At 33.6% G+C, this 26,447-nt stretch overlaps 2 protein-coding genes across 2 annotated transcripts; one reads left to right on the top strand and one right to left on the bottom strand.

Moving 5' to 3' along the window:
* Positions 1-333: 333 nt before the first annotated feature.
* On the bottom strand, positions 334-8,985 carry LOC133299533 (auxin response factor 19-like). Its single transcript, XM_061499003.1, has 14 exons — positions 8,760-8,985; positions 8,113-8,643; positions 7,155-7,267; positions 6,971-7,066; positions 6,387-6,443; positions 6,101-6,256; positions 5,928-6,012; positions 5,520-5,610; positions 5,273-5,437; positions 4,985-5,180; positions 4,654-4,792; positions 2,066-3,876; positions 1,138-1,328; positions 334-1,047 (listed from the first exon to the last, which is right to left on the bottom strand). Exons 2-14 carry the CDS (start codon positions 8,153-8,155, stop codon positions 867-869), a joined length of 3,324 nt encoding a protein of 1,107 aa, XP_061354987.1. The 5' UTR covers positions 8,156-8,643; positions 8,760-8,985; the 3' UTR covers positions 334-866.
* A 12,772-nt stretch (positions 8,986-21,757) lies between these two features.
* LOC133299527 (uncharacterized) lies at positions 21,758-23,784 on the top strand. The gene is made up of 7 exons (XM_061498997.1): positions 21,758-21,772; positions 21,869-22,081; positions 22,193-22,329; positions 22,445-22,568; positions 22,675-22,950; positions 23,059-23,172; positions 23,275-23,784. Exons 1-7 carry the CDS (start codon positions 21,758-21,760, stop codon positions 23,782-23,784), a joined length of 1,389 nt encoding a protein of 462 aa, XP_061354981.1.
* Positions 23,785-26,447: the final 2,663 nt, after the last annotated feature.

Below are 26,447 nucleotides of genomic sequence, written 5' to 3'. Positions count from 1 at the left end.
TTAATTTTCAAAATATTGCTATCATTATTTTAATCTTTTTTACTGGAAAATTATGTTTAATTTATTGTTTATTTACTTAAATTTTCGTATTGACACGTATGACTTATTTCATTCAAACACAATACAAGTGTGAAGATCTTGCGTTATTTGTCAGCTGCAGCATTGATGTCACAGATCCAACCTATGAGGCAATCATAGATCAATACATAAACAAGTCACAGAAACAAAATAAATGAGGAAAAAAGGACAAGTAACATTATCTTTGGAGTAAATAAATTGCAAGCTGAAGCACACTATACTTAAAAGTGCAATAAGGTTAAAAAAAAACTGAACTTTTTCTTCATCCATCATAAACTTCTCCATAATTGCCCACATAGAAACAGTGTAGGCAGTGTGTACAAAAGCTATAGAATTGGCATGCATTGTTGATTATCCCAGTCATCACATGGCTACCTAACTTACCAAAACATTTACAGAAGTGTAAGTAAAAATATTCTTAATATAAGAATGATCATATATATTATACACCAGCTGACCTATATGGCTATACCTTGCCAACAAGAGAGAGATAGAGAGAGAAATCCTAAGCAAGCACTAGCATTAAAGGATTCTGGTCTTGGTACATCTAAGGATCTAAACTTTTCTCTCACCATTAAAACCGGTTTGTTGATATAGAACCGGATGCAATTATGTATCCACCTCTTATACAATACCCCATCAATTGCACATCCCTTGAAATGAATAAGTCTCCTTTCCATTTTGTGATATAAAGAAGCACCAACAAGAAATTTTAAGGGTTAAGTTAGTCCTCTCCATCTCTCAAAATATACAAGTTGACTGCTCCAAAATGTCAATACTTGATATCCTTATCGATTAAATGAGGCAGCAGTGTTCTCATCATACTGTCCCCTCCATGCATTGCCACCTTCTGTCCCACTACAAGCTTGATTGGGGATTGGAATCTGACCTAAATCCCCATCCAAGCTCATTTGTTGTACCTCAGCAGATGACAATATTTTTATGCTCTGGACACAGCTTACAAATTCTCTGCAAGGAATTATAAATTCAAGACTAAGAAAATAAACCAGAATGGCTGACATATTAGGCACTATGAACTACAAGGAATTAAGTACTTACTCCCAAGGGTCATCACCGACAAGAAGAATGTCGTTTTCATGATCCACATATACTAGTTTCCAGTCAGTCCTTTGAGGATCTTCTAGCTGCCCTTCAATCCCAAACATGCGAGCCAAATCATGCCGGAGTTCATCATATCCCTTGTAACGGGTGACATCAATGCATCTTCCAACAGAGCCACATTTTTGAACCTTCAAAATATGAAAGCAGTATCTAGCATTAGAGATTAGTTAAGAGATATCCACTTTATATCAAATAGTCTCAAAGGACAATACAGGTTAAGAAGTACTACAAAGTGCTGCTTATCATTTATTAATGACTCAGTGAAGTTTACATATACAACTCAATAATTTCAAAACAAGCATATTCAGATTTTATTATAAAACTGTCTGAGTGTTAGTGAGCGGCTCTCAGAAAAACAAAATCTACTTGCAATGGTTGTGTCAAACTGAAAATCCTTAGGCAAAGTCACATAAGCAAATTTGGGCTAAATGCAAGATCATCATCGTATGGATGGCATGCTAAAAATAAAATAAGTTTAAGCTTACTGAAAATGCAACTGAAAGCGTTCATCTAGAATTCCCTTCATTTTGCAGCATCAGAATAGCAAACAGATGAAGTACATACTATAAAGAGAGAAAAAACTACCTGTGGCAGTGTGGGAGGTTTCCCAATAGTCAAACTAAGAATCTCAGACAATCTCTATAGGAAAATATTGGAAATGGATCTGACAAATGTACATTTAACACATGGTCTACTAAAATATATCGAACAAAAGCACCCCTATGATGTTTGACTTGCACCGTCTTAAAATTGCAGGACATCCCTACTTCTCTACGTTGTATTAAACATTAAGACACCAAATATATGCAGTAAATACACTATATTTAAATAGAATTATAAATTTTTCAAATGAATGATGACAAACCTTAGTATATGTCCGCATTCGTTGAGTCTGATTAGCCCACAAGCCATTATTCAAAACCCCAGTATCATTCATGGCAATATCACTTGAGCAACCAGGCTTAAAAGGCATGTTTGGCACCCCAAATGACTGTGAACTAATAGCAGCAGTTGACAACTCAGTTTCAATGTCTCTTGGAGCACCACAATAATTAGACAGCAAGTTTTGAAGATCTTTTTGAGAGTCATACCCCCTTGAAAGCAAATTATCAGGTGTTAATCCATCAAGATTAGAGGCAAATGGTAGATTGTTTCTAGGGTGTGATTGGACATCCCCATCCATGCAGAAGTTGGGAAGTGAGAAGTTCTGGTGGATGTTACCGGGATCAATACAGTAAGATGTTCCAGAAGAAGCTTCCAGCTGATCAGGAACTGTCCCTTTATACCTTTGCTGGTCAGGTCCTTTTACACTGGGTAATTCATGTTTTATCAGCATGTCAGACTTACTCTGAAGCTCCTGTATTAGATTATTGGTGGATTCAACTACCAAAGGGCCCCCTAATGTGGCAGTTACTTGTTGATTTCTTTTCAGGAGGTTTGAAGGAGATATCTGGCAGTTATTAGAAGACGGAGAAGTTGAGCATGATGGCGCATCTCCATCTGTAAGTGTAGAGGGAGCTCTAGTATTAGTTAGTGATTTCTGTGTATTTTGTGGTTGATTCATAGGGAGCTGCTGTGATTGCATCAGAGCTGAAGAAGAGAAGTTGTTGCCATTGAGAATCTTCTCCATCGAGAATGCATTGTTGCCAAGCTGTTGAGACAGATGCTGTGATAGAGGAAGCTGCGGTAATTGCTGGTTTTGTTGGTGAGTGCTTTGTTGCTGTAGAAGCTGAGACTGCATAAGTGGGCTAGATGTGGAAAGGAGTTGCTGCTGTTGCTGCTGTTGTAATTTCTGTAGCAACTGTAACTGTGGTTGTTGCTCTGAGCTGTTTTGCTGAGACATTTGAGTCATTTGTGGTTGCTGTGATGGCCTCTGTGACAGGCTTTGTTGCAATAACTGCAATTGAGATTGTTGCAACTGTGTTTGTTGCTGCTGCCTTTGCAAGAGACTAGCTTGCTGATCTATCTGTTGCTGAAATTGTGAGTCTTGTGGTAAGGTTGTCATTAGCAACGTGTTCTTACTGGCTGATTGGATACTTTGTTGGGGTGAGATACTTCCAGAGAGTAATTGATGTTGCTGAAGCTGAGAGTAGGTAACTGGTTGCTGTGCACACTGATTTGGAATCTGGTTAGAAGCAACTGCTCCATTAGTCATAATGGCCTGTTGACATGACTGCTGCTGTTGCTGTTGTTGTGGCTGCTGTGCTCTCTGTTGAGGCAGCTGAGGTTGTTGCAGGTTTTGTGGTCCAGGCAGCTGCTGTTGCTGCTGCTGCTGTTGGAGCTGGTTTAATGGTGTTGGCAATAATGACTGCAGCTTCTGCTGCTGTTGCTGCTGCTGAGGCCATGACATTGGGGACTGTTGCAATTGGTTGATTTGGTTCGAAAGATTAGATTTGTTAAATTGAAGACTTGGTGCAGAGAGGACAGGGGCTTGAAAGCTCAATAACTTGGATGGATCCTCAGTGTTATGATTACCATGCAGGGTATTAGATGAAAGCATAGATGGGGGGAAAAACCCAGATTGAGCAGCAGAGAACTGATTATTCTGCTGCATGCTCATCCATTGCACTAAACTTAAACCAGGAAAAATTGAACTTGAGGCATCTTTCATGCCAAGATCATCTCCAAGCCATGGCATAGCTCTCTTGAAAGCATTTTCTATATCAGATTCATCTTCTGCAAAAGCATTAACAAAGGTCGTCTGTTACCACCTATCTATACACAACAACATCCAAGGGAAAAGAGGAGAGGCGAGAAACATAGGGGTTTTCTGAAAGTAACTCTTCAAAATATGTTACTTCAAAAATGCTATTAGATATGAGATTATACTTTCAACATAGAAGCAACTGGATATCATGTTAATGATGAGGAAATGGCTTATGAAGAACGGTTTATTCTAAAAACAATTGACAACTAGTTTGATGAATTAATATAATTTTTTTCAAAAAGAGATGACAGGTTGAATGAATAAAATTGATCCGCTGAAGGCTCAGTGTAAGAAGCAAGACACAATGACCATAACCTCCTATCTCATTATGTAGAACCTCATATTGTATTTGTGAATGGGAAATGAAATGGACAAGAAAATTCATACCAAAGTCATTTTATGTCTTAGCAAAATAATTTCTTTGCTAAGAAACCTATTTCAAATAAACATAATGATTTAATGGACGTAAACTAGAATTCTATTAACAAGCAGCTTCTTGGCTCTAATCGCATATCTACAAGTAAAATCATCAGTTTTATCATAGTATGTCCTACAACCCGTATTGAATTTCCGAACACCTCATATGTGTATTAAAGTAAAAACAGATATTCTCTTAGACGAATTGTTTACAAGCTGAAAATACTCTCAAGAAAATTTCTGTTAGACAGCAAATTAGAGATAACCAATGGAAGCCAAAAAGAAATTTCTGAATAATATTTGAACTAGTTAAGTAGGGATCTTGCTACCTGGCATTCCTGGTTGCTTGGGGAACTTGGGCCTAAAAAATGGAGGTGGACAAATGTAGAAAGGAGTCACTACTGGTTCAATATTCCAAATCGAAACTCTGCTTGGGCGCTCACCAGCTGTTGATTCATCCCATCCAACCTATCAAAAATTCAAAACTTGACTGCCTCAATAAGCTAGGAGAGTGGTTAAGTATAGACTATAGTACAGCATACAGTATTACTTAGTTGTTTGGGGGGGGGGGGGGGGGGGGGGGTGGACAGAAACATATGATCATGTCTAGTTATGCAAATAATATCTCTTTCTTCATGAAATATAATGCTTTGAAAGTACCTGAAGATTGCGCCACTGCGAATTTTTCCATCGGACTGGATCCAAGTCACTGATACCAGTGATTGTACCCATATATCTGCGGACTCCTGACTCTTCAGTCTCAAACATCATTCTGAATCTCATTCCAAGGGAAACTTGAGTGTACATGGCCTTATTAAACTTGGCCAATGGAATTACAAATTCAGAGGGACTGGCCCTGTTAAATTGAAAGATGTCCATAAGAGGCTGTCACAAATATTCAATGGATACCTTTCCATGTTATCATAGGAAACACATTCCAAATAATACCTTGGATTATAAAATATAGTAAATGGGCTGTTATTTGAAGCAGCATGAGCTGCAGCAGCAAGAATGCCAATATGCATGCTGTCACTGGATATTACTGATGAAGACAGTGCTGGCTGCTGTCTATTAGCTCGCTTTATACCTAAAAGAAGTTGCTGTTTTTCATCTCTAGAAATAACCAAAAAATAATTGGTTCAGCAACAGGTTGAAAATTATTCCTGAAGTTTCCACCAAAAAAATTATTCCTTACCTGATAAAAAGAACAGAATCTCCAGCAAACAGCCTTTTTGTGCTAACAAAGACACTCCAACCTGTAGTCAATAGATGCCTCTTTGGTTGTCCTGTAACCAGTGTTCTAGCAATTTCAGCATTCACCCATACAAAACATCAAATAAGCAACTTCTATTCATAATTTGGTCAAAACTTAAGAGATAATTCCAAGACCAAATATTAATTTTTAATTAATAGCCTTAGAATTTTTCTGGGAGATGTTTACTTCAACTAAAATGAGGTTGCACCACCAACAAGATCACATATGCATCTGGTGTTTAGATAACTATTGAATGAATCTTATTGGTTCATCAATAAGGCATATATAAAACAAATAATAATATATTAAAGGATGAAGGCAACGAAAGACAAGTAAAAGTTGCCATACCGCGATAAATATGTCTAAATGTCCATGTAGTGTCATGCAAATCTTTGGCAACAATCTCCTGAGCTGGAGGTTGCATTGAAAAATCCTATCAAAGACACTTCTGGTCAGCATAGAAAGATCATATAAAACTCTTCCAATCCTTGCCAGAGTAAATGAAAAAGTTGTTTACACACCAGAGGTGGGAATATTTTCTCAGCTGCTCTACGAGGCACAGAAAATCCTCCATGAGTGCTTGTATCACTAGCTGTAAGAGTTTTGCAAAAGAATTCAGTAGGTTGTTGGCTTTGTTTGAGACCCATGTCTGAAGCCATTATTGCTTCCTTGTCATACTGTAGAACAGGTACATCAAACAATCTTTGATAAGTTACACATCATTGGTTTGGGTGCATATCAAAGGAATGGTGGGAAATATATCCCAGATACATATCAACAAATTATCAGATTGAACAGCAAACCTACTTTATTTACAGGTTGAAGGGTCATCTGTGCATAGACCTCATCAGTTTCGGGATCAGCCTGATCCAAAACAGAAAAGAATATCAATATATGTACTGTGTAATATATTTTTCACATAAGAAAAATCAGAAGGATCATAATATCAAATGCTTGAGAAAGTAATATTCTTGTACTAATATTACTTCCAACTATCCACCCAGGTTGGTCTATACCTATTATCTAGATGAGGTGACCATACATATGCACCAAGAAAGGCAAACGAGAAAACAAAAACACAGCTAGCAAAGTATTCAACCATCCAAGATTGGGCTTAAGACAACTGACATGATTTGTAATAAGATATATGTTATGCAGAAATGTCAACCTGTTTTCTTTGAAAAACACATTCCTAACAAACTAGTTTATCCTGATGACAAGCCAAAATTCAAATCAGAAAGAAGGAGAGAAATTAGCACATGCTCCTTCAAGGAAAATATCTCAAAATGAATGGAATATATCTCGTTTGGTTATCATAATTTTTTAAAAATCTTCTTCATAAGTTTTCGTTATTGCAGAACAGCCATGTCACATGAGGAAAGTGCACCTACATGTAGCGCAACATTGTGAAGCATGCAAATCAACTTGGACGGAAGGTTAGGGTAACTAGGTATGATGTCGGCCTCCTTTTGCATGGATGCTGCAACCTGAAAGTAATAGTAGTCAAAAGAAACTCCATCAGAAACCAAAATGAATAACTATCGCTCTCTTAGAATCATGGCATAAGAAACATACTTGCTCACTGTGTCCTTGAGGGAAGTAAACCACAAGACTTCCAATAGGAGGTAAAGAAACCAACGGTCCAGCACACGCATGCCATAACTCTGAATTGATTGTCTTCCTTTCCCCTATTATAGGCACAGACATAAAGTTACATTGTTGACTAGAAAGATTCAAATATTTCAACTATTCAATTTTTTTAATGCTTGTTTATGATTAAGGGTCGAAATAAAGAAGAATAAAGACTGAAATAGTAGAATCCGTGCTAATAAAAATTGCAAGGGTTAGTTTCAGCATATAGGTTGCTTAGGATTACAGAGTATAAAAGGAGAAAAGTTTCTTCAAGAATGTTGCTGAAGAAGACTATAATGCGAACATATTTACAGTTGTCAAAAGCACATTTAATGCCAGATACAAAGGAGCACATTTTGCATATTGTCCTAGTCATTCTTCTCACCTTGTTATCAGTAGATTCAGTTTCCTAATTGGTTGTAAATGGAAAAAGTAAGTCAATATAAACAGCTGAGAAGAAAAATTAAATATCACTAAGAAACCCTTTCTTTATAAATTTGAGGTCATACAGAAAAGAATAAAAGGTGACAAAAACAAGAGGGGGAAAATACAGCAAATTAAAGATGAAGTAATAAGCCAAGGTATGACTTTCATTCAGTCCAGGGAAGAAAGAAACAACTCAACAAAATTAACCAAAAGATCAGCAACTGCATAGTCAGATGAATACCCACTTCCCTTCACGATATACTCATATGTTAGAAATTTATTAGATCTACACAATGCTATTAATTTAATTCAGCAAGATAAAAGCATCATTTTTTTTTTAAAGAAATCATCCTAGGAGTTACTGAGCAATGAGCAATGAGCAATGTTAGTGTTTGATGAAACAGGAAAAAACTAGCATAAAGCAAGAGAGAGAGAGAACATAATGAGGTTGCAAGTAAACCTTGAGAAAACGCACCTTCACCAGAATTAGGCAAGTAACCATTTGAAGGAGCCTTCATTATGACCTATAAAGTGATGACCCCAAACAAATTCAACACTTGGTCTTTTTCTAGCACCAAGATTTAATCTTGTTCCCCAAGTGTTCCACAACAACACAATTCTAACATCAACTCATGTCCAACAATAGCAGCAGCACTTCCCCAGAAACAAACAAAAATATGATGAATCCCCTTTGGTGCCTTCCCCAAAGTTGTCTAATAACATGTAGCAGAATCAACAAAAAGTTCACCCTTTTCCCCAGAAAAAATGCAACTAATTGTTAGCTTCAACCCCACACAAATTCCAATTTCAACAACTAGAAGAAACTCAACACAAAGCCTTCACTTTCTGCAATCTGCAATTTACTCACCCAACATCCAAGGAATCAAGCTCATAGATCACATGTGAAATTTCCTCCCCAAAAAGCGAAACTTTGTATCTGAATCAACCTCAGCATCAACAAAGCATGGAAAACCAGTGAAGCTTATGGTGCCCAAGAAGCCAAAATCTGTGTACCACAACCATTTCAACAGTGACTCCAAACAATATAAACAAAAAAAAAAAAGCCACTTAAACAAAAACTCATCCCCAGCATAAAAATAAAACATGACAAGCAGAACCCACCTTCAAGGCACCATAATCATCAACATAAACCACAGGAACACAGAGACAAAGAGAAGTAACCAAAATGGAAAAGCAGAAAATGGGGAACTTCACTTCGTGAGGATTAAGGTAGCAGGGTGATGTCGCCAGGACCAAAGTTGAGAAAACTGACTTGTCGCCGAGAATTCAGAGGGTCTGAACAAAAGCAAGACACCTTTTTTTTTTTTTTTTTTGCTTTATGTCAACAAGCCGACATGAAATATAGACTGAAGCAATCAATCACAGACAGGCATGGTTAAAAGAACTCATTAAAGAAGTAGGGTACTCTATTTAAAAAAAAATACTTAAAACAAAAACAAGGTTAACTTTGCTTAATTACATGACATGATAGTGTTTTAGACAATATTCCTTCCTGTAATTAAAACTTTGGGCCCCAAAGCCACCTTACGTTCCACTCAAAATTTGCAATTGGCGTGCTTTTCTTCATAACAGTAACAATAACCACACATGACTAGGTTCTATCTTCGGGTAATCTTCACATATTTTCATTTAAGTAACCGAATATAATATTATTATTATTATCACTTAATTTTGGTATATTGATCAAATTTGCACACTTTAAAATAACGGGCAGGTTATATTTATAAACTTTTTTTTTTTGTTTACAAATTCTTACAAACTATATTATCTTTTTCCAAGAGAATACTAAGTTCTATTATGTTCTTCCGGAAGAAGATAATGCAATTTGCAAAAATTTGTTACAAAAGTTTGTAAACGGACCTTCACCTTAAAATAATGGCTAAAATAAATATTACTGCTCAGTCTGAATTCTGAAATTGAGTCTGATCACACATAGTTAAGTCTGGTTCAAGTGATGACTGAAGGATGATTATGATGGGATCTGTTATTCTATTACATAAGTTGATATCTGCGAGATAATAGTATAGAAGTTTGTTTGTTTGAAATAGATGGAATGAGTACCGGCAAAGCATTCTAATGCTAAAGTTAGTATTTAAATAATAAACTTGAATAAATTGAAAGAAGATGATCATACATGAGTTTTGAAACTCTCTTTTGTAACCTATTTATGTTACCTAGTATGACAATATATTGCTATGAATTTTTTACGTTGGTTAATCAACTAATTTGGGTGAATTTTATTAGTATTATCATTATTATTGGACTGGCCATCAACTTTATGTTTGAAACTTTGAAATGAATGTGGAGATTACTTGGGTCATAAAAAATTTAATTATTACTCTTATGAAGGTTTTTTTTTTAAAAAAAAAAAAACAAAAATGATGTATTGCCCTTTTTTGGGGAATCTTCTTCGCAGATGCTTGGACCCACAAGACCAGAAAAGCCGTTTATGAAACATGATATCAATGATTCTCTAGGCCCAAACGCTTCTAAACTTGAATATCATAATCATAGATTAATGAAATAGTTGTAATAATGACTATAGTTAATAATGGATATGTTTCTATTATCTTCTTAATTTTCTGTATGCAAAAGAATATCAATTATTATTCGCTCATAAATTAGGAGTTCCTCTATTTATTTATTTTTTATTTTATCTGATTACTCCTGTATTACTCGTGTCATACAATCATTCCCCCTAAAATTAAGTTCCAACTTGCTCCATGTCTAAAAGAAACAAACCAAAAAAACAAAAGGTTCGACCTTTCTTCATGTCATTAAAAATTAGTATTTGATTCTTAACCTATGAAAAAGTATCAAAAAGAAAAATAAAGGAGATTTTTTATATACACGCTAGGACAGCCACTAGCCGCAAAAGCAGGAGATCTTCACATGTCGAAGGTTTGGTTCCTCCCTGAGATATCATCATACCTTTATTAACCAAAAACATTAACAATTAATGATTTTATTAAAAATATTATACTACTAATGAGGAATTTTACTCTACTCGCATAAGCAGGATGTGATACTAGATACAGGGAATTGCTTAATGGGTCCCTCGCAACTCGGTATACTGTGCAACCCAAATCACCTTCGAATAAGGAACCTTTTACAAAAAATGAGTTTTGTAAGCGCAATTAGATGTGCATAAGCGTTAAGACTTTTTGTGGTTTGGAAATGTACCAAATTATCAAGATTTTGGTTTCATAGAAGGTTACCTTTTGTAGCACAAATATGAGAAGATTCTCCTTGGGCAGCATGCCTTCACCATTTGGTTTGGTCAGCGTCCCAACACGAACAATTTCTTTATTGGAACTGGCTTCTGACAAATCTTCTAAACTATTCTTAAGAGGTGATCGACCCTGGTGTGTGGGGACTCTCTCTCCATCAGGAATGACCTTACCTTAGCTAAAATTGCAGCAACAACATTGGAGGTTGATGGCTAAAAATGAGAATATAAATGGGTACAAAGAAACCCTAGTCCTAGGCTACTTGGAATAACCTTACTCATGGGCTTATAATTTTTCATATAGTCTTCTTCTAAGAAAGTTATGTGAGTGCTCATTAAGATCATCTTATCTTTTGGATTAAATAAGATCCAACTCTTGATTCTCTTAGGGTAGCCAAAAGATACACACACTTTCGTACAAGATTTCATCTTATTTGATCGTTGTTGTAAGACATGTGCCAAAGCACCCTAAACCTGAATATGGTTTGAATTGAGCTTGCACCCTTTCCATAATTCTATAGGTGTCTTTACAATAGACTTTGACGAAACCAAGTTAAGAAGGTAGATTGCCTTTTCCTAGGCATCTCCCCAAAACAATATTGGCAAGGATGAATAACTGAACATAGACTTCACCAAGTATAAAAATATTTATTTTCTGCATACTCCAACTTTGTTTAACTAATGTGTTCCTAGAGTTGACAATTGTGAAAACAGTCCCTTCTTGAATCACGTAAGACCTGAACTTTCCAGACATGTATTCACCACCTCAGTTAAACCGAAGTGTTTTGATTTGAACATTTAGATACATTTCTTTGCCTCAGACTTAAACGTCTTGAAATTTTTCAAAAGCTTCAGATTTATAACGCACTAGGTTCACAAGTCCAAATCCGAACTAAACGTTGATATAATGAAGTACTTATAACCTCTTATGGATTGAATGTTAATTGGTCCATATACATTAGTATGTACCAATTCTAGTTGAATAGTTGTACAAATGCCTTTGATCTTGTACGATTGCTTGGTCATTTTTCCTTCTAAATATGACTTATATGTAGCTTTTAGTTCAAAAACTATGGAACTTTCAATCCCTCTTTTAACTAAATCATGTTTCCTATTTGAGGTAATATGACCGGTCGCAAAAGCCAAAGATATGTTTCAATTGGAACTTTATTTCTTTGTTTGTAATCCTTTTAATTTAACATAACTAATCAATGGGATATATTACTCAAGTAATAAAGACCATAAAATGTACCAGAATAAATAAAAGAAGATGAACTTCTTATTGAAACTGAGGAATTAAATTGTACTGTAAAACCATGTTTACCCAAACAAACTAACATAAATAAAATTCATCTTCAAATTCGGAACAAACAAATAGTCATCAAAAACTAAAGTCATTAAATTATCATAAGATAAAATTACTTGTCCAGCCGTTAATGCAGACACAAACTCCTCATCTTTAAGCGACTAGTATGATAGTTATTATGAGATTATTTTGATTTTGATATTATTCTAAAAAATAGTTAATTATTTTTTTTTTAAATCTTGATTAATAATTGAATTAATTATTTTTGGATGATAAAATCAAGGCAAATAATTCATAAAATTTCCTAATAGAACTGTTTACTTTGCGAGTAAATTGTGGGTCTTCTAAAATGGTCATGTGTTAAACACACGATGCATACCACAATCTTGTATGATGATTGTGTGGAGCACACGCTACCTATCATGACCGGATTTCAGGACCTTAGTGATTTCAAAATTCCGATAAGTTCAGCGATGCACGTTCATCAGCACGTTTGCTTACATAGTTTTTGAAATCAAACAAAAGTTACTCTCAATTGCACAATTCTAGGAAATTGAAAAATTGCTTATGTTGAATGGGAGGAGATTTAAATTAAGAAATTAATTTAACCTCCAAGCGCACTATAGGACCATTAATAAAATAATCATGACAAGCCCCACCGATCTTGTTGCTTTTTTGATGTTCTTTCAAATTTGATATTACAAGATATAAAAAAAATACAAAATTTGAAATAAAAACTTAAGTAGGAAACCTAATCATAAGGGATTAGCCACCTTGTTACAACCCAAGAAAATACAATGAAATTTCTACCATAGATTAAAGGCAAAATAGTATAAAAGCATAAATTTTTAAAGGAACGAACTATAAAAGATATACTCATGCCAAATATATAATAACAAATACAGAACCATAGGTGCTATATTTCACGAAGCTAACTAAATTACATGAAAAAAAACCAAAAGTAGATTCACACCCAAACGCATAATCCGGCTCTGATATCAATTGTAGGCGCAATTGGATCTGCGGAAGCGTTAATATCGTTTGTGGTTTGAAATGTACCAGATCATCATGGTTTTGGTATCATAGAAGGTTACCTTTTTGTAGCACAGATCTGAGAAGATTCTCCTTGCGTAAGCGTGCCTTCACTATCTGGCTTGGTCAGCATCCCAGCACGAACAATCTCTTTGTTAAAATTGACTTCTGGTAGACCTTCTAGACTATCCTTAAGAGGTGACTGGGGATGGCGTATGTGCACTCTCTCACTATCAGGAATGACCTTACCTTAGCCAAAATCGCGGCAACAACACTGGAGGCTAATGGCTAAAAGTGAGAATATAAATGGGTACTAAGAAACTCTAGCCTTAGGCTATTTGATCTCTTCTCACACATTGAGCCTAATTGTGCTTTAAGTGAAAGAGCATAACTCAACAAATTTCACCTCACAAGTACGCATCTGAAAACCCTAATCTTTTTGTTATTACTGTGCACACTTACTACCTCATTTGGCTCTATGACACCCTATCGCGTGTAGTGACCTCATGCTACTTGCGATCTTCTTTTCTATGAACATCGTTAGCCCAAAATCCAATATCAACCCTTGGTCTACCAAGATCAAAGAGCTTCATATCAAACATTCATAAATTCTTTGTTTATTATATTTGTTTACTTTTTATTCATAATAATTATATGATTTAAGGTTGAATTTATGAGTTTTCGGGCTGTAAATCTTGTTGAGATTCCTAATTTAGTTTAATCTTAAGATTAAAATAACCTATACTCACCCTAAACTGTTATGTTAAATCAACATGAGAAATTAGTTTCAAGTTACCATGTATTTCATCACTCCTAAGATTTGTTACCATGTATTTATCTAAAAATTTAAAACTACTTTTGAAATTTCCCTTGGGAGTTGAGAACTCCTTTATATTTTATTTTATTTTTTGTTAATATGAATACTAGGATTTATTCATCAAAGGCATCAAAGCCCATCTAACCCAATCCGCAAACATTATGTCTTCTAGGGTGGCATCCAATTTCTCTGTGGGTTCATGAATCCCAGTACTGAAGGTACAACTTGTGATGCACCATGGAATCTTGTAAACCTCTGCCTCCTTAATTCCTACGTCAATATAAGTTCACAGTGTATTTGAAATTTCACTTCTTTTTTTTTTTTTTTTTTTTATGCAAAAATTTCACTTTAAAACTTCATGAATTTAGGATTTGAATTTATATTTTCTTTTTGTGATTATTAACATCGATTTCCGCCAGTAAGATGTGTATCTAAGATTTTTGTAGGAAATTTTAAAACTGTCATTTAAGAATATGGTTTTTTAAGTATGTATTTAAAGGTAATGTTAACATTACATTAAAAGATATTGTAAACTTGTTTTATATTGACAATGTTAGAAATAATATATCTTTTGTATATCTGTAAATATTATTTCCTTATTTCATTAGAATTTGTGTTAGGTTTGGGCTAAACCCATTAGTGTGTGTATATATTGTACATCTTGTATCAATTCAATACTACACAGAATTATTTCAATGTTCTTCTCTTCTCTTGTTATTTAACAGACAATACGTCAAAATTAAACTCATAATACTTTCATCTTTTTGGAATTAAAAAAAAATTCCATCACGTTTCAAGTATGTATTTAAATTTGCATAATTTTTAAGAAAATATTTTTAAGAAAATTAATCATCAATTATTTTTATATGCAATGAATAAATCTGAACGTATATCAAATATGACAGTTGGGATATAAACAACTTAGACATGTTCTTTTCACTGAACTTGATAAATTTGATTGATTAAATTATAGTTTATAGCCTTCTGAATAATTAAACTATGTGTAGTTGCTTGAACAAATAGTTCTCTAATCCATAAATCATTGAAAAGATAATTGCTATATTAATATAGAGAAAAACCAATTGTAAAATATGTTTGTATGGATGTACAGCATATAGATTGTCATTCAATGTCGTAATTAATTATTATTAAGTTATAACGAAGGTAGAGAGAGAACTTCATGTAGCTATGGCGCATATATATATATATATATATATATATAGAGGTAGGATCCTTTGACACCGGTGTCATATTTGAAGTTTGACACCTCACCTGAAAGCCGTTAGATAAAAAAAGATCAATGGTGTCACATGCTTACAAATCAGAGTCGTTGATCTTTTTTGATCTAACAGCTCTCAGATGAGGTGTCAAACTTCAAATTTGACACCAGTGTCAAAGGATCCTACCTCATATATATATATATATGAAAAAAAATATTTCTACAGCTACTTTAGATAAGGTTATCTACAGCTACCCCAAAACTAAATCGATTTGATTAATGAAGGATGTTTCTGTAATTTTAGGTGAATTAATAAATAGTGTTTTAGTAAAATTGATATGACAAAGAAATAAAAAAAAATTACAGAAATATCAGTCGGGGTACTGGGTATTGTGCATTCTGCAATGTAACTATATAATTATTATCAGTGTTATTAAATTATATCCGGGCATCGACCCAGTCAGGGTACTGGGTTATTGGGTCACTGGTCGGACCGGTTGACCCAGATATATATAGAAATATAAAAATATGAACATATAAATTTAATTATATTCTCCATATCTAAAATAAATTAAACAAGGTTCATTAAATAAGCTAGAAAATAAGAAGCATAAATAAATAAAATGCATGCTATTATTATGGCAATTTAAATTGCAATTCAGAATCGCCATAAACATATCTCTCAATGACATTGAACTCATATTTTTCAAATTCAACTACATTAAGAATGACATATGTCACATTCTCTTAATTTATTATTCCGCAAATCGCTTAAGTATTGGAAACTGAAATTTGAGGTCATTGTAGAAGAATATACTAGCAAATAAAATTATAAAATATTTTTAAAATGAATTCTACATTTTTTTTGACAAGATGAATTTTTTTTGGTTTTTTTTAAATGCATGACCCGACCGGGTCACTGGGTCACCGATTTTGACCTGGTTTTGGCTGGATTTTGATTGGGTTGATGCATGACTGGTCCAATGCTTGACCCAAACCGGTCTGATGACCGGTTCATCGAGTTCCGGGTCGACCCGGCCAGTTCGGACCAGGTTTTACAATTATGATTATTACTTTTTAATTATGTTAAAGAATTCTTAACATGATTAAGACATATTTTTATCTAAATAATTAAGGGGATGTTTGGTATGGGTATTTGGTATGGAATGATGGGGAAGTGGGGAGGTGAATATTTAATTAACATATTTGGTATGGGTATTGTAAAAAAAATCTCAGCAAATATTTTTTCGTGGTACTTCTCTTTTCAACTACACAAAGGTAAATAATTATCTCACTGATCCTTTGGTTTTTTTTTTTTGCCTATGGCCTTGGATTCTGAATACACTATTTTGAGCCAAATAATTATCTCATCAATATTTTATTATCAACCAAACATAACATTAGTAAAATGAATCCAACTTTTTCGGACGCGTTTTCGTAACTTATTCGGGATAAAAAAATTCCTACCAAATCATCAATCATATTTTTTTTTCGATAAAAAAAAATATCTCTTATATCAAATGCCCCCTTAGTGTTTGTTTGTTTGTTCTAACTTTTCGCTATACTAAAAATCCGGTTTAAGTTATAATCGAATCTCAAGTCTTTCATCAACTTATGATAGGAGTGAATTTTTTACATTCATGTAATGTATACTTTCTTACTAAAATTCAAAATAAATAAATTCATGTGACATTAAAAATAAAAAATGTATGTATTAAATGTAATTAAATGAATTATATTTTTGTAATTACTTAAGATTTATGGCTGTAGACTCCGAATTTTACCTGTGGAGATTTTAATCACCCAGACATGCTCAAAAGGAAGCATGTGTGATAAGTGATGTGTGAAAGTGGTGCAGCTTTTGTCGGGTCAACCACCTTCATCGCCGACCACTGGGTGGGGTTCTGCTTCAGCCTTGTGCACCCATGGAGTCGTGGATTCTGCATACACCAGTAACACCACTGTCCTCTTTTTGTACGGTCAATCCCTTTGGATCTTTTCTCTGCCTAAACAAATACCTTTCCTTTTCTCTTTATATAATCATATTGTTTCATGCAAATTGCAAATTTTCTTATGATTTACAATAATGTTACTTGCGTTATGAAACATCTTTTTTTTAATAACTTATTTCATAAATATGGATGGAAATGATTGGAGAAACCAATTAATTAACTAATATGTAAACACATCATAATTGGTCTTTTAATTTATATTAATCAATTAATAGAATCTTATTTTGATATATTATTATTATTATTATAAATTTTTATCCCATCATTAAATACTATTTTAATACTTAACTTAATAAACTTGATTATATTAATAATTATATGGGATATCAAACTCAAAAAATTATTTAATTAAAATTTATTAGATAATTATATAATCTTTTTATATTGATAATATTTCAAAATTAATTTTATTAGTATAAATATCAAGAAATGTGGCTTGTTAAGTCACTGGGGTTAGCCTAGTGATGAAAGATGTGAGTAATTATGTTAGGTGATGTGTGTTATAGTCCTTCTTCATGTATCCAAAAAAATAAAAAGAGAGATGTGGCTTGTAAGAAGGGGTGCCAATTTTCAACACAACCTTTGATACAACACGAGAAATTTGATTTCAGATCGATCTTTTTTTAAATAGTGTTGTTTTCGTGTTAGCAAAAATTAAGACAAAAAAATATGTGTTGTGTTTCCTGTCAATCCGCAAATACGAAATTGACATGCGTTAATATTCTTATAGATCATTTATGATGTGTCAACACTACATTAGTGAAAACAACATTAATTATATAGATTATTTATGTCTTATTATGTTATGTCAACCTGCATAATAAGCAACACATTTTGAATTTGACAAGTTATTCATATTGTGTCAATCCACATAATAAGTGACACAATTTGAGGTCAGTTAGTGCACTTTTCATATTAAATTCATGTCATGCTGTGTTAACCTGAATTGCCACATTTACTTGTTAATAAGTTTCAAGGATCCAATTTGGAGCCTAATCCATCATCCCAACATAGGGTTCAATCGATGCAAACTTGTTATTGATTTTTTGGTTGAACCGATTCTTGAAAATGGTGGCAAAGTATTTCACCACAATTAGACTTTTAAGATTTGAACTTGGCACCTAAAAGAAGATAAGTAAAATACTAAACTACTAAGTCATATCACTTTGATTATCATATTAATTCTAGTTATATATTTTTATATAAATTCAATTATACCGATTGAACCAGCGATTCGTTAATTGAACCAATAATCTATTGACCTAGTACCCTGACTCAGTTGATGAGCAGCTCGAATTTGATAACATCAAATGATAATCCACTATATAAATTTCACGAAAATCATAAGAAAACAGTTAATGTTATATATGATTTCAAAAGCTACCCAAAGGATAGTGGATTCAACTCCTATAAGAGTTATATCTTTTGAAGAGGATGAAAATGCTCAAACCCAAAATTAGATTAATCCAAACTAAAATTAGATTAATCGGAACTGTTAGAATTTCGGTTGGTATCTAAAAACAATTAATCAAAACGTTTCGTTGCATTGAGAATTATGATAATATAAAATAGTAAATACAACATCAAATGAATCCCATCAGATGTATTAAACAATAAATTTTCTTCAGTTATTGGTAATGGAGTTAAATAATATCTGAATTAGTTTGTGAGGATCGATGGTAGTCTCCGCAAATGTGTTAGTCAATATATCGATCATGTTCTATTGAAAATTATTCTGAAGAGATATATGGTAATCCATTATGTACATAGAAATGCCTCAACAGTTCCAGATTGCACGCCCAATAATTTATATATATATATATATATATATATATATATATAGATAGAGAGGAGAGGAGAGAATTACATTTACAAATTTTTTATTTACAAATTACAATATGTACTTTCAGAAGTATATTAGTTTACACTATATACTTTCGGGAACACATAGTGTAATTTATAAAAATTTGTAAACAAATCATTTTCTATATATATATATATATATATATATATATATATATATATATATATATATATATATATATATATATATAATATGTCTCCGTATATTTTTAAAGGCATCTCATTGATGTAAACTTTATTTACTGAAATTCCGATGGTTTTAAATAATTTACAGTTAACAATAGTAAATTAAAATACCAATTTATAACATTTATAAAGTACATAGACGATTTTAGTAAATTAAAATATTTTTATTTAAGCAAAACAAGTTTTTCAAATCAATGTAAAATTATAATGTTATTAATAATTATTAGCTTGTCTAAAAATAAATTTCAACTAAGTTAATATCAGATAGGTTTCTAATGAATATTAGTAAACAACTTTGGAGTTTGACAATTTTATTCATCTGTTTTATATTAATTTGTATTAAACTATTAATATATATTGATTAAATATCTTAGAGTAACATTTAGGAGATGAGTAACCCAACAAAGTCAGAAATGAATAACTATAATTTTGACAAAGTGATATGAATCACTTACACATCCACCAACGAAAAGCATGTCACATCGTTCTAAAGAAAACATCCAATTATATATATTGACATGTGAATTTTTTTTGTGTATATTTCTTTTTTTATTAATGATAATTAAATCTAATTTATTTAATGCATGCGAAGAGAAAAATAAACACAAAAATTTCACATAATATGATAAAATTTTAGCATAAGAGAATCTACTCCTAAATAATTTTCGTTTCTTACTTTTCTAAACATTGCATACCTTTGATATGAGTGTTTAATTAGATATTAAAGACAGTGCTATAGCGATAGTAGAGGTCTAATAAGCCTGTTGAACAAGCCCTTTATTTTGGAAAAACAGAATAGATTAATTATAGTTATTAAAACCGGACTGACTCGGCTGGGTCGATTTGGTAACTGATAAATCAGTCATATAATAAGTTCGGTTGAAGTAACGGATCGGTCATGCATCAGAACCGGTGTGACCCGGTCCGACCCGGCCGGTTTTCATAAAAATCGGTTACCCGGTCGGTTAACCGGTGACCCGATCCGGTCCAAAAAAAAATTCAAAATTTTGTTTTTTTCAAAAAAAAATCCATATTTTGATTTTTTCAAAAAAAAATCATAATAGCCATATTTGAATATTTTTTTGCTTATTGACTTACATAAGTTATGTACCTACAACACTAGTATTATCTCAATTATGTATTATACATAAAATTTTGAATTAATTTATAGTTAGAGATGTTATTTTCTGAACTTAAAGCCCCGTATCACGATCATTATAATTTTGTTTGATTTTTTATTTGATAATAATATGTGATTTACTATTTTTTGTATTAAAATATTTGAAATTTTTATCATTTTTTTAGATATTTGAGTATGTTTATAATTTTTTAATATAAATTATAAAATTACATATAATTACCGGGTCATGCGGTTGAACCAGTGACCCACTGGTTGAACCAGTGATCCAGTGACCCGGTATCTCGACCGGGTCAATGACCGGGCCAGTTTTAATAATATTGAGATTAATATTATAATTTAACCTTTATCAATTTAACAGGTCATACCATACTCAAAATATTTAATATAAACTTGACTTATTTCGGAAAGCTCATACCAACCTATTTACAGCTGTATCTAGTTATTATTAACATACATATGTGTCCATACATATATGATATGCCTTATCAGATTGGTTATTGTTACCTTGTACGCTTGTAACAAACATGAATTTACAATGTAGTTATAAAATACAAGCAAACTGTTTCAAATTAATAGATTTCACCATATATTCTTAGGGATCGACCGAATTTAGATTGAATTTAGATATTGTTTGGTAGAAGGGATAAACCGTGAGAATGCAGTCTACTTGACTACAGCACCCAAAAGACGTGAGAATATTAATTACTAATAACCTTTTAAAAAATAGAACAAATAGGAAGGGAATGACCAAGGAATAAACGAGGGTTAGATGTAATTGATTTCCTTATAAGGCTAGAAAAGTCATTATTTTCGACGGAAAAAAATTCCGTGATAATTACTGACGGAATTTTCGACAGAATTCGTTTATCGTTGAATTAGAAACAATGCTTACCAAGATGATTATGTTGTGGAGGTTCCTATACACATTGCTGATGATGACATCCATCAGATCCTTGTTGACACTACAGCTGAATTAGAGACAATCCATGCTCAAAGCATTGATAGTGATGACACAGACATTGAGGAACCACAATTCTTGTCATCATCTGAAGCAGAACACGACGATTATGAAACTGAGGAGACTGAAGAAGAAGAAGAAGACCTAGTTCAAAATGAGGAATCAGAATGAAATGCCAATTATAAACAATCATTAGAGAACTGTGTAGGATAATGACATATTATGTTTGTTTGTGGTCATATTTCTTGTGATATGTCAATGTAGTTGTAATTTTGTAATATTTGGTACTTGAGAAACACTGATCTTTGGATGTATTGTTAATTTTGATGACATATTATGGAGATTGTAATGGTAAACTAATATTTGTTACATTTTCACAAATGATCAATTCTTATGGAGATTGTAATGGTAAACTGATATAACAATCATGAATGTTTCTTATTGCAGATGAAGACATTTGACAGTACACATGGTAGGGGTGGAGGTAAAGATAATACTTCTCTACGTACATATGTACGAGGGGCCATTAAACGTCGAGGGCAGGACCACACGTCATTCTCTTCACGTATGCAAACAACATCACCAGATGCACAATCACAACCATCGGCAGTCCTGGAGACGCAGGAGACGTTTGTAGCTTCTACTGAAGAAGCAAATGAGGTTATCCGACTAATTATGCACATATTCTACATTTTTTATTCCAAAAAATTTATGTTCACATTTGATTATTGGAAAAGATTTTGTCTTTATCTCTTGTTTTTTGTTAAACAGGATCACGCTTCGTCCCCACCAGAGGCTCCATATTATGGACCACCTCCGCCTGTCATGCAGGATCTTGTTCCACAATGGGGGGAGAAAGATCCTGTGGACAATCGTATATGGGTACGACCGACCGTTGATGGGAGCAAGTAAGTACAAGAAATGTTAATGGTAGTTGTGATATTTTTTCAATACATCTTCATATAAGTGTTGACAATAATTTAAATGCATTGATGAATATAATCAAATTACAATCTATTTCAGCTTTGAACCATGTGATGTAGTGCGCAAAATATGGGGTATAATCAAGCGCAACTATGACGGTCCATACCCTACATATAAGGCAGTTCCAACCAATGTCAAGGAGAACTGGTTTAACTCATTGATGGTAATGTTGCCCTTCAAATCTGACCATATTAATATTTATGTATGATTCAAGGTTTTTGAAGCTAATGTTGATATTTTTTCTAAATTGTCTTGTTTCATCATTGTAGGAAAAATATAAATACTTGCCGGATGACCAATATCTTTTTCATAAAGCATACAAGACCAAAGCCACTGACATAATCAGAAATCACTTGAATTTGATAAGAAAAGGAAAGGGCGATACGTCTTGGATGAGACAAGATGTTCTTGATGGTTTGAAGGTTCACTGGTCTAATGAAAAATGGAAGAAAATGGCTGAAGCAAATAAGAGGAACAGGTCCAAATTTGACGGACCTACACATTCTGGAGGTTCAATTCCATTTCATGAGCATGCAAGGCGGTTGGTAAGAATAATAGTAATTTCTCATATGCATGTAGATATGTAAAATGGTAAGCTATTTTTTATACTTAGCGTATTATGTTCTGATTGTTTTATGTACATATATACGCAGCAGGAAGATGGGGTCACATATCCGTCTACCCTGGGTTGGGCTGTGTTCAAGCATACACACACATCTAAAGATGATCGTGACAAGTGGTGCAATGACAAGGCAAAGGCAACAGCTGTGAGTAATATCTATTGTTACACCAAAATGTTTACTTTTGAAAGCTGATGAGTTTTAGTGCACCTTACTTTAACACATGAATACTTTCTATGTAAATTTTAGGATGGCTTTACGAGACTTAGGGAAGAGAGAGACAATCAAGTCATTCCAGGAGAGGATGCTAGGAGTGTTGCATCGGATAATGATTTGATCGTGCAGGCATCTGGTGGGGTTAACCTTAAAGGACGGTTATACGGTTTAGGTACACTGGGAGGAGCATATAAGAAATCTCGACTCTCTAATAGGCTACCACTTGGAGTGTCCCAGCAACAGCATGACAAGATGCGCACATTGATTATGCAGTTGCAGGGTATAGTTGCACAGCAAGAGGAGAGGGCTGCACAGCAAGAGGAGAGGGTTGCACAACAACAAGAGAAGGCTGCACAGCAGGAGAAAAAGGCTCAGCAACAGGATAGTCTCATGGTTATGATGCAGAGGCGAATGGACACAATGGAGAAGCTTTTGCGAAGGCTTCCTGAGGCATTTTTAGATACTGAGGATGACGACGAGACTCAGCCCCCGTCTCAGGACGTAGGTGATGACTATGATCATGCAGGTCATCCACCAGCATGACTTTTGTATCTTTGTTGGATGTATATGACATGGGCTATTGTACATAGACTCTTTTGATTAGGATAGATAGGGACTTTTGTATATGTATGTCCTTTTTGATTAGCATATGTCTTGCACATTTATAGATATATGACATTTTTGATTAGTATATGACAGGGACTTTTGTATATGTATGTCACTTTTCATTAGCATATGTCTTGGACATTTATATATATAGCACTCTTTTGATTAGTATATGATAGCTACTTTTGTATATGTATGTCTCTTTTGATTAGTATGTCTTGGACATTTATTCATATAGGACTCTTTGAATTAGTATATGACAGGGACTTTTGTTTATGTATATGTCTTACATTTATATATATAAGTCTTTTTTGATTTGTATATGGCAGGGACTTTTGTACACATAAATTATAGTAAGATCCAATAATTTTGATATGTTACTTTCATTATATTTGTTTATCAGGTGCGAAACATAAAATGATATTAATTTTGTAGAGATACAAATGAAAAAGCAATTTCGTCGAAAATTGAGACTGATTTTTCGACGGAATTAGTTTTCCGTCGAAAATCATTACAAGATTTTTCGACGGAATTTCATTCATTTTCGTCAAAAAATTTGACGGAATTTGTTTTCCATCGAAAGTCATTACAAGATTTTTCGACGGAATTTCATTCATTTTCCGTCGAAAAATTTCGACGGAATTTGTTTTCCCTCGAAAATCATTACAAGATTTTTCGATGGAATTTTTTTCAATTTCCGTCGAAAATTGAGACAAGATTTTTTGACGGAATTTCGTTCATTTTCCGTCGAAGATTTTCGACGGAATTATTTTTTCGTTGAAACTTTCCACATAAATTATTTCGTCGAAATTTTCGTGAAATTTTTCGACGGAATCTGTAATTATGTCGAAAAAATTGTTACCCACGAAGATATTTTCGACGGCTTCATTTCCGTCAAAAACATCATTTTCGACGGAATTTTTCCGTCGAAAAAAAAACATTTTCTAGGTGTTAACTTTTACACGAGCAAAGACTTCCCATTTCACGAACTTAATTTATATTTTTGGAACTTATAAATTTACATAATATCATATATACAAATAATATACATCGTCTTTTGTATTTAATAAGGAAATCTTAGATTTATGCGGAAGCGGTTTATGACCTAGTACATTGGTATGCTTACCGAATCATCCTTGTTACACAATTACCTCTCGGTGCGCAGGTGTCGTGTAGAATCTTCCCTTGTAGGATTCCTCTTCACGAACAGCTCACCTTAGCGCCGCAGCACGAACAACCTCCTTGAAGCTAGACTGTGGTAGATCTTCCAGACTATCTCTCGAGGAGGATGAGATGGTTGTGTGGGCAACCGTTCAGATGATGAACGTCTGCCTCTTAGGTTTGTTTCTGATGATCTGATCACCTTGGAGGCACAAGAGGAGAAAACTATGAATATATAAGCTTAGGTCTTAGACATAACTCAACCCTAAGCCTCATGGGCTCAAGTGTCACTGAAGCCCAATAGGACTTTAGTGACCAAAAGAGCATATATCCAACAATCTCCCACTTGCTCTTTAAGATACAAACTTGAGTTCGTAAACCCAAGGCCATGTAGCCCATAAGCTATCATCATCTGATAATATACCCCATCCCTTGTCTCGAGCTAGCCTGGGGACCTACCATTTGTCATTGATCAAGGCTCCTGATAATCTTTGAAAGATTATCTAATTCGGCGCTACTCCACTAAAAGCCCGAACGTGAACTCCAAGATTAATGACCTTTATAACATGAATATGCATCGCCCCTTTGTAGAATGTCTATAATTGATTGACAAGTTTTCTGTAACTCAATCAATTATTTATTCCCTTGACTATGATAGTTTCTCTAATGGATTACATGCACTGGCCAGTGTCTTTAATATCCAAGTACCAAAACATATCAAGGGGACATATCCTACAAATTCCATGTTGTTTATCTCATAAATAACGATAATCAAATAATCTCACTCCCAAAATACCGAGTTATTGGCCGTCAATAGATCGAACCTCACCCGTTGGTAAATCAAAGAATGAAAACTATTTGATTACCTATTTATAATAAACTCAGGATTAAGAGCAATCACATAACTATAGTTAACTAGAGATTTGATACCTTATGACAGAAAAACAACCTTAATCAAATCTCTCCTTGATCCTTTCAATGTGAATGTTAATTCACACCAATATTTTACAATGATTCGGACAAAATCATTTCATAAAATATTGCAGCCTGAATAAAGTGCCCAACTTTATTTAACGGCTGTGACTCCATTCATCAATTGTGAGAACCTATGATCATGTCCTCCATGAACGTATCCATATGATCATATACTTCACAATTTGATCCGGACCTTTATGTTTGTAAATAGTGCGCAAAATAAATAAATAAAACCTTATTTATGAAATTCAGAAAATGATTTTATTGTTTCATCGTCTTATTCCAAGAGCACAATAAAACCAATAACTCCCACTTGCTTAATGCAAGTCTGGGATCCTCCTAAGACCCAAAGAAGTAACATGCCTCTCGAACACAAGTTCAGGCAAACTCTTAGTAACTGGGTCTGCAAGATCCACCTCTAATGCTATCTGAGTTTAGTGAAAAACTCATAGCTCGAGGTTGAT

Source organism: Gastrolobium bilobum, unplaced genomic scaffold (assembly GCF_033153095.1).
Source record: "Gastrolobium bilobum isolate Gb01-03AN ecotype WA unplaced genomic scaffold, APGP_CSIRO_Gbil_v1 utg37679, whole genome shotgun sequence".
NCBI lineage: Eukaryota > Viridiplantae > Streptophyta > Magnoliopsida > Fabales > Fabaceae > Gastrolobium > Gastrolobium bilobum.
Note: the sequence above shows the minus strand (reverse complement) of the source record. Positions and strands in the feature narration are given on the sequence as shown.